This window comes from Echinops telfairi, unplaced genomic scaffold, assembly GCF_000313985.2.
Source record: "Echinops telfairi isolate 266 unplaced genomic scaffold, ASM31398v2 ScPeMD7_16;HRSCAF=60, whole genome shotgun sequence".
Lineage (NCBI taxonomy): Eukaryota > Metazoa > Chordata > Mammalia > Afrosoricida > Tenrecidae > Echinops > Echinops telfairi.
The window spans coordinates 3,962,394-3,975,840 of NW_022103913.1; the positions used below are offsets into that span (position 1 = coordinate 3,962,394).

Consider the following 13,447-nt stretch of genomic DNA (forward strand, 5'->3'; position numbering starts at 1 on the left):
TTGCCTCCCAGCTCTTTGCTCTATTTCCTTTGACTTTCCTCCTGTCCCACTATCATGCTCAGTTCCCACCTGGGTTTCAGCAATTCCTCTTTGTTACATTACCCTTGATCATGCCCTACCAGGCCTCCTGTACCCTCTTCACCACCGATTTGGATCACTTGTTGTTCCCTTGTCCCTTCGATTGTTAACACCACTACCTTTCCCCCCCACCTCCTTCTCTGCCATGTCCCCCTGGAACTGTCTGTCCCGTTGTTTTCTCCTCTGGATTGTTCATCCAACCTATCTTATTTAGACAGACCTGCAGAGATAATAACATGCACAAAAACAAGACAGAGCAAACCCAAGCAACAATATACAACAAAACAACAACAAACCAATGACAAAAACCAAAACAAAACATAAGAAAGAAAACCTTGTAGTTAGTTCAAGGATTGTTTGTTGGCCTTTAGGAGTGTTTTCCAGTGCAGTCTGTTGGGGCACCACACTGGCCCCAAAGTCCACCTTCAGCATTCCCTGGGGACCTCGCCGCAACGTTCTCTTTCTGTTCTGTTGCTCCCCCTTAGTGTTTTTCCCTCTGTGTGGCGGGATCAGATCAGGTGCAATTCCCACACAGTGTCTCCGGTGTTGTCCCCTCTAGGGCTATGGGTCAGTGAGGGGCGTCATGTCTCATAGTGGGGCCGGCCATGTGGTCCTCTCTGTGGACTGGCTGCTCTAATTGGGAACATCATCTTCACGGCCTGGTGGGCCATAAATTAATTTTTACAGCTAGATAGATCACTACAGTTTGACCTAGCCACGAAGAGTAAGCTGGTTTTGAAAAGTAGTTGTAGGGGAAGGAAGCTGTCACAGATGCCAAGGGTATAGCTGCGAACCGAAAAGATCTCAATGAGATATTGACTGTGTTGGAGTAACTGGATCAAAGACCCAAGCATATAGGAAACTGTGGTCATAAAGGGCCTAAATAATTTATTTTGGAAATGATGTCTGTGTAATGACAAGAAGGGATCCCAGATACTGGAGTAAAGGAGAAAGTTGTGAAGTTGATTAGGTGGTCTAGGTGAGCATAGGTAATAAGACTTGGGAAAGCCATGTGCTAATCAGTTTATTAGATGTCTACAATGAAGAAGAGGAGTAAATGGTAGACTTGGGTGGCTTGAGCTACAAAGGGAATGTTTTCCTTAGACAAAAATTGAGTAAGAAGCCTTGAGGTGGAAGAGGAGGAGGAAGAAGAGAGGAGACAGACAATTCCTTTGAGATGCTTTACGTGTAAACGACTGATTTCTCACCCTAGCCTAAAGGACTCTAGAAAAGTGATGTAGTTCAAGACAGTAGTGGAGTAGTCAGTGAAGGAGTTGATAGTTCATCGTTCTTTCTTTACTAAGTTAGAAATGAATGAATATATCATCTCTCTCTATATATGCTTATATTTTAACTGTTTTATTTAAACGTAATTCACATCATGCAATTCAGTGGTTAAAACATTAAAAAGTTTTGCAGTCATCACCAAATCAATTCTTATCTCTATATATTTTTTAATGAACAAATTTTCAAAATTACAGATACAAGAGTTCTCAGAAGTCAACAGATTGGTCTGGAGTAAAGAAGCCAATTTACTTAAGTAAATTAGGTAATAATTTTGCAGAATGGTCAGCATCTTGGGCTGGTTATCTTATAACAAAGGTAAGGGAACCATGTACAAAAGTTGTTAGTGCCTCAGAAATTGTACAGGAAACCAGGTCATCTTCCATCTGAAAGCCTTGCACACTCAAAAGGCATTGAAATACTTGTACTTTTAGTAATAGAGATATTTTCTATAGAAAAGTTTTGCTAATAGAGACTGACAAGTTTTTTTACTGTTACTTGTAACAATTTCCGAGTAAGAAGTTCTTATCAGGTTATTTTACCAGGTTTTTTTTTTTTAACCAGGTCTTTATGTGTTTGTAAAAATGTTTATTGACTTTACATTGTGCAGAATATGGTTTAATAAGATTTAATGATTTATGGATATAATGATATACGTGATAATAGAGTAATATATATTTAAATTTTTTTTAATGTAATAAAAAGATACCCTTTAATGAGAACTCCTAAAAGAGGACATATTACCTGAATTTCATACAAAAGGTATTTTTAATGGAATTTTATAGAAAAGCAGATATATTTCTGATGTTTTACAAATACGAAATGTTTGCATACTAGACAGAGAAAGTTATATTCTGTGAGCTTGTACAGTTCACAGCTTTATTGTTTAATTCAGATTTCTGTGATTTTAAGCATGATAATTTATATCTGATAATTATATGAAATTTTTTTCTCAAATGTCTAAGGGATATCGTGAAAATGCACTAGAATACTAGCAAACTCACTATTTCTGATTGTGAAATCTTTTATTTAGATTGTTTAATTGTTTTTTGTTTGAAATTTTTTTGCGGGGTCTCTTTTCTTTAGGAGCCCTGGTGGGGTAGTGAGTTATGTGTTGGAGGTGAGAGGAAAATGAGACTTTCTATTCCTGCAGAGTTACAGTATCCCACGGGGGCAGTTCTACCCTGTCTTATAGGGTCACTGAATCACAATCGACTTAATGGCATTGAGTTCTTTTTCCTTTTCCACTTTAATAAAGATTTTACATTTGTGGGAAAACAGCTCCTAAAAATTGCTAAGGGAATGTTAATGTTAATGAATTGAAACTTAGGTCATACAATAAAATTTTATTCTAACCCCCAGTAATATCCTTTCTAACTTTTTTCTGTAGTTTACAATCAGTTTTAGTATAAATCACATTTATTATAAATGTGAATCTCATGCTTAATATTTTATTCTAGATCATACTCTGACTACATTATTTAATGTTAGCTAAGTATATTGTAATTAATTAGAAAGATTAATCTGTAATAACTGTGAGTGGTAAGAACTTTTTCTAGTTTGAATGACAAATAGGAATCACAGCAAACTGTTCATGTACTTGAAGTGGACATTTATTCTTACTCAGTTTCTTCTCAAGGTGAAGATAACTCTTTATAAATGTCCTGGAGAAATATAGTAGCTTTCTTTTCACCCTTTGCAAGTAAAAACGGTGGATCGTTCCACTACTGACACTTACCAAAAAAAAAAAAAGATTAAACGCAGAATAAAATGGCTATAACCCCCACCTTAAGAGAAGAAAAAAACACAAACAGTTCATGTACTTGAAAAGATCTAGAGTGACTAGAAAGGTGGTGATCTGTAATCTCCCTGCTTTAGTGTACATGCCTCTGCCCACAAGAAAATAACAGCCTGTGGTGATAAATTTCATCTCCCATGAGACTTTTTGGCATTCAGTCAATACAGTGTGTAAAATTACTAACTCGCCCTAATCATGTGAGTTTACAGGTACGACATGATCTAGCCAGTAAAATCTTTACCTGCTGTAGCATTATGATGAAGCACGACTTTAAGGTGACCATCTATCTTCTGCCTCATATTCTTGTCTATGTTTTGTTGGGCTGTAATCAAGAAGATCAGCAGGAGGTGAGAGAGTATATTTAGTTCCTGAATATGTGAACCTTTGTCCAAATAAGTATTAAGGATACATATTAGTAGAAATCTATATCATGATATAGAGGGGGTACCCCCCAAAACCGGGATTGTGCAGGGCAGAGTGGAGCTTCATAGTACACATTTTTCCCTCTAGGTGAGCATTGAGCAACTTGCTCTGAGTTAGTGTACCCAATGGCATTGTCTGGGAAGGTTCTCTGATCACAGAGAATTTTTTCATAAAAGCAATCCAACTTCATGTTTTGTGATGGTTGATTTAAGAGAACAGCGTGTGGCTGTGAAATTTTGTTTCCTGCCCCAGGAACAATGCTGCAGGGAACAATGCTGCAGAAACTGTTGAGATGTTGTCTACAGCTTACAAGGACAATTCTAGGGGAAAAACTCAAGTGTATGAGTAGTTTTCTCGTTTTAAAGAAGGTGAAATGTTGATTGGCAAACCTCGTCTGGATGTCTGTCAGTTCTCAAACAGACGAAAATATCAACGATAATGCATTTTGCAGTTCATTCCACCTGGTCAAACTGTTAATCAGGCTTTCTATTTAGATGTTCTGGAAAGATTGCTAAGTGTGTGGAAAAAAAAGGCCTAATTTGTGGCAGATGCACTGGTTTTGCCACTATGACAGTGCACCTACTCTGGCAGCCATCTCAGTGCCCCAGTTTTTAGTAAAAACACCATGCCTCTCTTGCCCCACGCATCTTACTCACCACACCTCGCTCCATGCAACTTCTTGTTTCTGTTAATGAAGAGAGACATGGAAGGACAGCTATTTGATGGCCTAGATGAAGTGAAGAAAAAAACAAGGAAGTGCTGTCAGCCATCCTAACAGAGGAGTGTGGAAAATGTTCCCAGAATGGAATGGCAGATTTGACAATTGTATTAAAGTGTATTGGAGACTACTTTGAAGGGGATAAGGTTGTTTTGTAAAAAAAATTAAATACATAAATTGGGGTGGGGGATTCTGGATCTTTTTTGGTACCCTTCATACATGTATCATGGTATGGTTATATGTGTACATGTCTAAATTCATAAAATTAAAAAAAGTTTAATTAAATTTTAAAACTTGTACTTATTAAAGAATTGTACAATGCTTACTATAAAAAACTTAGGAAGTATAAGATGTGTTCAAATATATAAACATGGCAATACCTTCTTTTTAATTTAATAATACCTTTGTGAAAATGTATATATATGTTTGTCTCTTTTTCACTCTCCCTCCATCAGGGTGGTTACTGAGAAGTAGAACTGTTGGGTTATATGTTAACATGCATTTGAAATTTTAGTGATGATGACAGCATTAATTGTACTGATTTATAGTCTCTACCAGCAGTTCACAAGTGTGTCCACTTCCTAATACTTTGTCAATACCAGATAGTTTTAACTTTTACATTTTAGACAGCTTAATATGTTAGCACCATTTTGGTTAGCAGCTAAGACTTTTAGCGACTATATTTTTGACCAGAAATGTTTTCTTCTTAGGTTTATACAGAAATTATGGCAGTTCTAAAGCATGATGATCGGTGTACCATAAGTACACAAGACAGTGCATCTGATCTGTGTCAGCTAAGCACACAGACTGTGTTCTCCATGCTTGACCACCTCACCCAATGGGCAAGGCACAAATTTCAGGCACTGAAAGCTGAGAAATGTCCACAGAGCAAATCAAACAGGGACAGGAAGGATTCAATGGGTGAGTCATAATGTCCATTGCTTGTCTTCTTTTAATTTTCCCATTAGGTACTTCCTGCATCAATTCTATAATTCCCTTAACATAACCCCTCTGTTTTTGTGGAGAACTTTTTGACTTATGAGTGAAACTGTGGGTTTTTCACTGAGAAAAAGCAATGAACTTATAGTCAAAAAATCTATAAATTCATATTCACTTTTTTAATAAGACACAAACCTAATTTTCCTACTGACAGTTAATAGTATCTCCAGTATTGGATATTTGTGAGAGTTTAATGAGATGATGAATATATGAATTGCAAATTGGGAAGTAAATGAGATGTTAATATTGTTATTTTCTGATATAAATAGTATTTGATAACCCATTTACTTCATATCCTCTCAGTATTCATAATAAACCTTGTGCTTTTTTATACCTCAGGCATTTTCAAAAACACTGTTGTTTTCCGTAGACTTTTCAGACTGAGTGAAAAAAAGCGAGTAGTCTGCAAAGCTGCCTTCTCATATACAGTTCTTAGTTTGTGAGCGTTTCGCTCTCCTGTCTGCATACTTGTGAAAGCACGTATATTCCTGTTATTTTCCTATAGTTTTCTGGAACTGCAATTAGTTTCCTGCTTGGCGATTTTTTCCCTAGATTCTGTATATTAATATATTCTTATTGTAACAAATGTCTGTTGCTATTTCCGTATGCCACAACGTTATAACAAAACTAAGCATGAGCTCTGTTATAACTTTTTAATAACATTTCTGTTATTTTCCCAATAAATAAAGAATACTCTGGATTTTAAAGAATAACATTTGGAATGATTAAAAATTATACCTAAATGTTCTCAAAATTTGAAATGGCATAAAAATTTTGATAAAAATAAGGAACTTATTTTCAATTTTATATATTTTTAATTTTCCATCATATAAATTCTAAAGAAATATATTTCTTTGCTGTTATGAATCATTACTAAAATTTTTAAGTTTTTAAAAATTTTATTAATTGGGATTTAATACATATCATTCCATAATCCAGTCACATCAAGCAGAATTGTGAAGCAAGATTTTATAAACTGAACTGTCTTCACTTAGAAGTTTCTGTCTTTTCTTAGACTTTGAAAAATTACACCCTAAAGTACTTATTTATCTTCAAAGACACTTTTACTTTCAATGTCCATTGTAGTTGTTGATGTGTGGTATATGTTAGGGGGAAAAATAGGTTGTTAACAAAGAAGTCTAAATTTTAAAATAAAATAGTTATTTTTATAATTCTGTTCTAAGTAATAGGTACACTGTATTTCATACTTTCTTGGTAAATAGTAACTTGTCTTTGTATCATTTATATCATCTTTTGTTCAACATTTTATATGTTTTCATTTAATTCTCATAATAAAAGTAAGTTAAACTGGGCAAATCTTAATATTGCCTTTTTATAGATGAAGTATTTGAACTCAAATAAGGTAAATGACTTTCAAAAGTTATAGTGGTAGAATTGGAACAAGGACCCTTAGAATAATTATCCTGTTTGATAGTTCCAGTCCAAATAGGATAAATTGGACCTAACTGCTTTAAATGACACGTTTAGAATTTGATTTTCATTTACTTATTTTTCTTTATATACCTTAGTATCCTCTGTGGATTATGAAGACTACCAGAGTGTAACTCGTTTTCTAGACCTCATACCTCAGGATACTTTGGCCACGGCTTCCTTCCGCTCTAAAGCATACACACGAGCTGTCATGCACTTTGAATCATTTATTACAGAAAAGAAGCAAAACATTCAGGAGCATCTTGGATTTTTGCAGGTTTGAAATTAATATAATGAATTTAGTAATGATGATTAACATTGCCAATCATTTGTGTTGTTCATTTTATTGATCATCTACTGTGTACTGAATCCTGTGTTAAGCACTAGACATTTGTAATTAATTTAGAAGATTACAGATTAGGGAGGAGATAAGCATAGATTAAATGTACTATCTTCACTACAGTGATATAAATGTACCCTGAGGAAGGATGCTTAATCCATCCTCTTGGTAGGGGAGGGCATGGCTGAGCAGGAGGTCAGAAAGGGCTTCTTGGAGATGAGGTCTCTGCTGGTTTTTTAAGGATGAGCAATAGAAACACAGAAACAGATAAAAGGAAGACATTTCAAACAGAGGGCATCTCTGGAGAATGAAAAGAGGATGCTATGTTTTGAAGAATAAGGTGTCAGTTCTCGGTTGGCAGAGGGAAAAAAGGAAGATTTTTTTTGGAAGATTTACATAGAGGAAAGATCCTGTTAAAAGTTATCCAAGGAGTATGGATTGTTATAAAAGTTGTACGAGCCCCCAATAAAATGATTTATTAAATTTTTTTTAAAAAAAGTTACCCAAGGAACTGGATTTCAAAACGTGAATGGAAATTTGAAAGGGGTTCAAAAGGTTTGTGGGAAATTTCCATGATCTTTTTATTCCATTTTTTCACAAAATTTTTGAAGCCTCCTTATATATGGTTAGCATGGCATTTTAGCTAAAAGTCTGTGGCATTTGTAGAGGAAAGGTAGGAAAGAACTATGATTCAAGACAAGGAGACCATTGCTACTATTCTTGTGAGAAGTAGGGACCTGAATGTGGAGGTTGGTGGGTAGAGCGATAATGCTGGTTATATTAGGAATCAGACAGCTGGTGAAATAATGGTTTATTTGACCACATAATGGTGGTGAAGGGAAGAATAGGAAGTTAGGGCCAGTGGGTCTAATACAGGGGCTTAAGTTAGAGAGTAACATTAGTGAGCTTTTTCAGCTCAAAAAAGCAAAATGTTAAAAGAGAACTGGAAAATTATTAGCTTGTCCTTGTAGGATGAATATTAGTGTTCTCCTTATTTTGTGTTCCTTCACATCTAACTTGGAGCCTGTGATTCCTTGTTACAATCATCCTTTTACAAGCATACTCAGCTCTCTTCCCCTCCTCTCATTTGTTGTATTCACACTGTAAAACTCCAGCTCTAGAGTGCCCCTGTGTATGCTGAAGAAGATGGTTTTTTTTGACTGATACATCTTCAAGTATGTGATCTCAAACATCTGCAGGGCCTTTTAACACTGCTTCCCTCTTTATTTCTTTAAAAGGTCATTTTTCTATCAAGGCGATGCTTTCCTTCTTCCTCATTTCTTTGCATTTACCTCATTTACTGTGAAATTATAAATTTGTGCCATTGTTCATTACGAAAAAAGAGACCTGATATCTGTACCCTTAATTCTTCTTTTTCTTCCTTCCTGTTATCCCTAAGGAAAAATCTCCTCCTGAATCAAAATTTGACCCTTCTACTGTGTTCCTTTTTAAACTTTTTATTGTGAATTAGGTATGGGTTTACATTTCAGATCACCAATTTTATTTTTAATAGTTCAAACTATTCATCAACCCCCTTCCAATGGCTTGCCCTGCGCTCCGTCTCCCCCCGCCCCAAATTTCTTTTCTTCCTCTTATAGAGTATATCTTCCCTGTCTACTCCCTAGCCCAGAGGTTCTCAAAATTTAATTGGACCACCACCCCCTTTTCAGAAAAGAAGAAAAAAATTGCTCTGTGCCCCTTAACAATTAAAAACTTCCTTTTAAAAGTTTTTGCCATAATCTGGGATAAAGTGTAGTCACCTGCTCCCCATGGGTCAGTGCAGCACTCACAAGGGGGCAGCATTGCCCATTTTGGGAAACACTGCCCCACCTGTTGCTTTACTTTCTCTCCTTTGGCCCACTCTTCTCTGCCCCTCTAGTCATTAAAGTCTGTTTCTTTTGTTACAAAATCTTTTGTCTCAGTTTTTACTTTGTAACAGTGGTCTCATACAGTTTTGGTCCTTTTGCAACTAATTCCATTCAGCATAATATTCTCCATGTTCATCCATGTCATGAGGTGCTTCTCAGTTTCATCAATATTCATTAGCAATGTACTCTACTTATAGTCATGATTCCAGGGTTTCACTCCTTCGGAGTGTTATTCTTCAGAATTTCTCCTTCTCAGCCAGAATATTCTCATCTGTATGAGAATGTGTATACATATATACTCTGTTGTCTCCTAACTTAATATTTTATGAGTTACCATGATTTTACATTCTCCTCCAGAGCCTTAGCATCTGTTTCTTTTTATAGCCAATGTGTTTGAAAAAATTGTCAGCCTTTCCTGCTTTGACTTCAGTTTGTACAATATACTCTTCCTATTCCAACCAGGTATTTCTTTCCCTGCTCATTGCTGTTACTAAGGAAATTATTGGTCTCCAAGTTACCATGTGTGGTGAAATATTCTCAGTCCTCCTCATCTTTATAGCATCATTTGACTTATTCTTCTCTCACTGCTTTGTAATCCCTCAGTCTCTAGTTTTCTTTCATATCCAGTTTTCTCTCTGTTGTATTAGTTGGCTCCTTTTAGTTGCTAAATTAGTTAGGAGTACTATTGTCTCTTTTCTCATACTTTTTATTTTCATTTTTTAGATCATTTCATCATTTTCCCTGCTTTAAATTATTTTTGTCTTAATTATTTCCAGGTTTTTATTTTCAACCTGGATATCCCCTTTTTATCCCAGATCTGATTTCTTGAAGGCATATCAATACCAATATGCTAAAATGCTTATTAAAAGTTTTTAAAAGAAAATACTTATAGTATAAACTGTATGCAACAGGATTTATTATCCCTTAGTTTCAAAGAGCTTTCAGGATCTTGGGGGTTCTTTATAATTTAAGTGCATTAAGTGTTGAGGTTAATAGAATTGTAGTTCGTAATTTTATTATAAATCTGCCTTGAAGCCAATAATTATTCTTGTTCTGATGGGGGGAAAATTTCTCATGTGCTCCTTTACATAAACAACTAGTTTCACATTCTTATTTTCAGTTGTGTCTCCCTCACCCCTCATCCATTTGACTGTTTTTTTCATTGGTTGAATAAAGAAATTGTATGCTGCGATGCATGAACCAGATGGTGTGGCTGGGGTTAGTGCACTTCGAACAGCAGAGCCATCGCTGAAAGAACAGATCCTTGAACATGAAAGCATTGGCTTGCTGAGGGATGCCACTGCTTGTTATGACCGAGCTATTCAGCTAGAACCAGACCAGGTAAGGTGGTCACTGAAAACAAAGCCTTGAAATTACACAGTTTAACTGGATATTAAAAATATAAGACTCAAGCCAGTTTTTAATAGTCATAGTGATTTTCTATCCTCTGAGAAATATTTTCAGATTTTAAATTCTCCCCTCTTCATGTTTGAATCTCTGAAGTTCTCCTTTAGAATCATTGAATTACACTTACTAATAGGGGTATGTTTTATATATCAAATCTCGGGACAGGGAATGTGTATAGCATCACTGATGTTTAATCCCAGCTTTGATAATTTCTAATCTTGAGATACTGTATTTTCCCTTACATTTAGCATATTTATTTTCTCAGAAGTTCAAAGTACAATGAGTTTATTTTTCACAATCTTTGTTTTCAATATTGAGGTATATTACAGTTAATTATAATTAATTATCTTTCAGTTACTAAAAATCAAAATCGATATTAATTTTGTGACTTTGAGCTTCAGCTTTTATATGAGAAGTAATAGAACAAATAATATTTTAATCATTACATTTATATTTCATCAGAAGTGAAAATCAGATTAAATCTGGAAGGAAATAAAATTCAACTTCAGGGATTTTTTAATTGTTTTGTAGTTTATATACTTTTTTTAATGTGTACATTGGTAGAGGGCTGTCCCATATAGCCAAATAAGTGAGTTGCTAAACTAAGAAAGTAGTAATAATGAGGAAAATAGTATTTTGTAATGAATAACTGTAAGCTGTTGTTGGTTTTCAAGGTATATTTGAAATGATAATTGCGATTTTAAATATTTTTTAATTTCTAGATTATTCATTATCATGGTGTAGTGAAGTCTATGTTAGGTCTTGGTCAGCTGTCTACTGTAATCACTCAGGTGAATGGAGTTCACGCTAACAGGTAATATTTTTGAAAGGGATGATTTTTTTTCTTAATTATTACATCTGAATGAGCAATTTTCCATTAATATTGACTTGATATTTATTACATAATACAGTGGTTTGTATTATGCTTTCATGGGGTTAGAGATAAACACCCCTAATTTATTTTCCTGTTCTCTGAAAAGTTGATCACCTAGCATTAACCAGTTATCTTCTGTCAACAGAAACTACTTTTGAGCTAGCTTGTCCTGTAGGCAGGAAGCTTGCAGAGCTCACCTGCTACTGGTGAGGCTCATCAGGGCACATTCTGGGATTCCAGAGGCATCTGATCTCTACTTACAGTGTTAGCACCAGGTATTTTTTCCTGTGCTGGAAAGTGGGGAGCTTTGTCACTGATTTATGGACTACTTGTTGAGACTATGATTTTATTTTTTTAATATATTTGTGTGTATTTAAATTACTTATATATGGCAAAAATTAAGACTGAAGAGTTGAAACCATATTCCTGAATATATTCATCAGATTCTAATGTCCAGACTATTCTGAGCTGAGAGAGCTATTTGAAAGGAAGGGGACCTGATTTAATCAAAGAATATTCAGGCTTCTGTTTTTAGTTATATGACTTCAAAGATAGTATCATCTAAGCATAGTTTATATAATTTGAAACTAATTCATAAAGATCACCATTCTGCAAGTGTCTGAGAGCAAATAATCTGTTAGACAGTGTCACAGTAGTGGAATTTTTAAAAGGATAAAGGGATACTTTTCAGAAGCAGGAAAACTGATTATAGACAGAATGGATGTAGATGTGTTTCTCTAGATTAGTTGAGAGATCTTATGAAAAGAGGAATAGAATTAATTTGGGGAAGTTTGCTATGCTTCCAGTTAAGGTATTCACTTGAAATGTCAAGTTTTCTTATGAGACATTGGACAGTCAGATACTCTGTTTTTTCATTGGGTTTGGGTCACATCAAGCCTCATTGATCTTTAATCTGTGAAAACACAAAAGTCATTGTTTGGAGAATGAATATTGTATTAGATTAGTGAACATGGTCATTGAAGGAACCTATTTGCTTAGGGAGGAGCTGTATTTCCATTTAAACAAATATTTCTCCAGAATTATTAGCTTGCTTGACAGATATAATCACTCATTTTATTTTTAATTTAAGGAGGATATTTATTAAGTCTTAAAAGAGACAAAGACAACACAAAGACCAGACCCATCATCTGGATGAAGGAGGCCATTAGCAGGAAGTTAAATGGCATCCGAGGATTCACAATTGGGAAGCTAGATAAATAGGATAGGGAAGGACAAAGGAAACTGTTACAAAGCATGATTAGTGGCAGATCAATACATCATAGTTATAGGTGGATCTATAGAAGCAGCAAAATGATTGTGACTGGGACACATTCATGATAAGAAGAGCTTACAAGATTGGTCCAGGGCCTTCCAACCAAGGGGTGAGACTGATAGGGCATGACTTCATTTTTCCCCTCCCTCTCCACTCCCCACTCGCTCATCATGAACCTTTGGTAATTTATGAATTATTATTTTGTCATATCTTGTACTGTCTGATGTTTCCCTTCACCCACTTTTCTGTTGTCCATCCCCAAGGAGGAGGCTATATGTAGATCCCTGTAATCTATTCCTCCATTTCCTCCTCGTATGGCCACTCTCAGCACTGGTCCTGAAGGGATCATCCGTCCTGGATTCCCTGTGTTTCCAGTTCCTATCTGTACCAGTGAACATCCTCTGGTCTAGCCATATTTGTAAGGTAGAATTGGGATCATGATAGTTGGTGGGGAGGAAGCATTTAGGAACTAGAGGAAAGTTGTATGTTTCATTGTTGCTACATCGCACCGTGACTGGCTCATCTCCTCCCGGAGGCTCTTCTGTAAGGGGATGTCCAGTGGCCTACAAATGGGCTTTGGGTCACTACTCCACACTCCCCCCCTCATTCACTATGATATAATGTTTATGTTCTGATGATGCCTGGTACCTGATCTCTTCGACACCTCATGATTGCACAGGCTCCTGTGCTTCTTCTATGTGGGCTTTGTTGCTTCTGAGCTAGATGGCCGCTTGTTTACCTACAAGCCTTTAAGACCCCAGACACTATATCTTTTGATAGCCGGGCACCATCAGCTTTCTTCATCACATTTGCTTATGCACCCATTTGTCTTCAGTGATCATATCAGGGAGATGAGCACACAGTGATATGATTTTTTGTACTTTGATGCCTGATAACTGATCCCTTCGGCACTTCGTGATCACACAGGCTGGTTGCTTCTTCCATGTGGCCTAC

At 35.8% G+C, this 13,447-nt stretch overlaps 1 protein-coding gene and 1 non-coding gene across 2 annotated transcripts in view; both read left to right on the forward strand.

The window, feature by feature from the left end:
* ATR (ATR serine/threonine kinase) overlaps window positions 1-13,447 on the forward strand; it is a 135,630-nt gene that overhangs the window by 72,951 nt on the left and 49,232 nt on the right. Inside the window, exons 25-30 of the mRNA XM_004712069.3 lie at window positions 1,560-1,680; window positions 3,370-3,507; window positions 5,012-5,222; window positions 6,830-7,008; window positions 10,116-10,280; window positions 11,069-11,160. Of these exons, the coding sequence (XP_004712126.1) occupies window positions 1,560-1,680; window positions 3,370-3,507; window positions 5,012-5,222; window positions 6,830-7,008; window positions 10,116-10,280; window positions 11,069-11,160 (906 nt within the window). The remainder of the gene's footprint in view (window positions 1-1,559; window positions 1,681-3,369; window positions 3,508-5,011; window positions 5,223-6,829; window positions 7,009-10,115; window positions 10,281-11,068; window positions 11,161-13,447) is intronic.
* Window positions 2,969-3,098, forward strand: LOC115868647. The gene has a single exon (XR_004045723.1). It is a non-coding gene; the product is annotated as a small Cajal body-specific RNA 24 (non-coding RNA).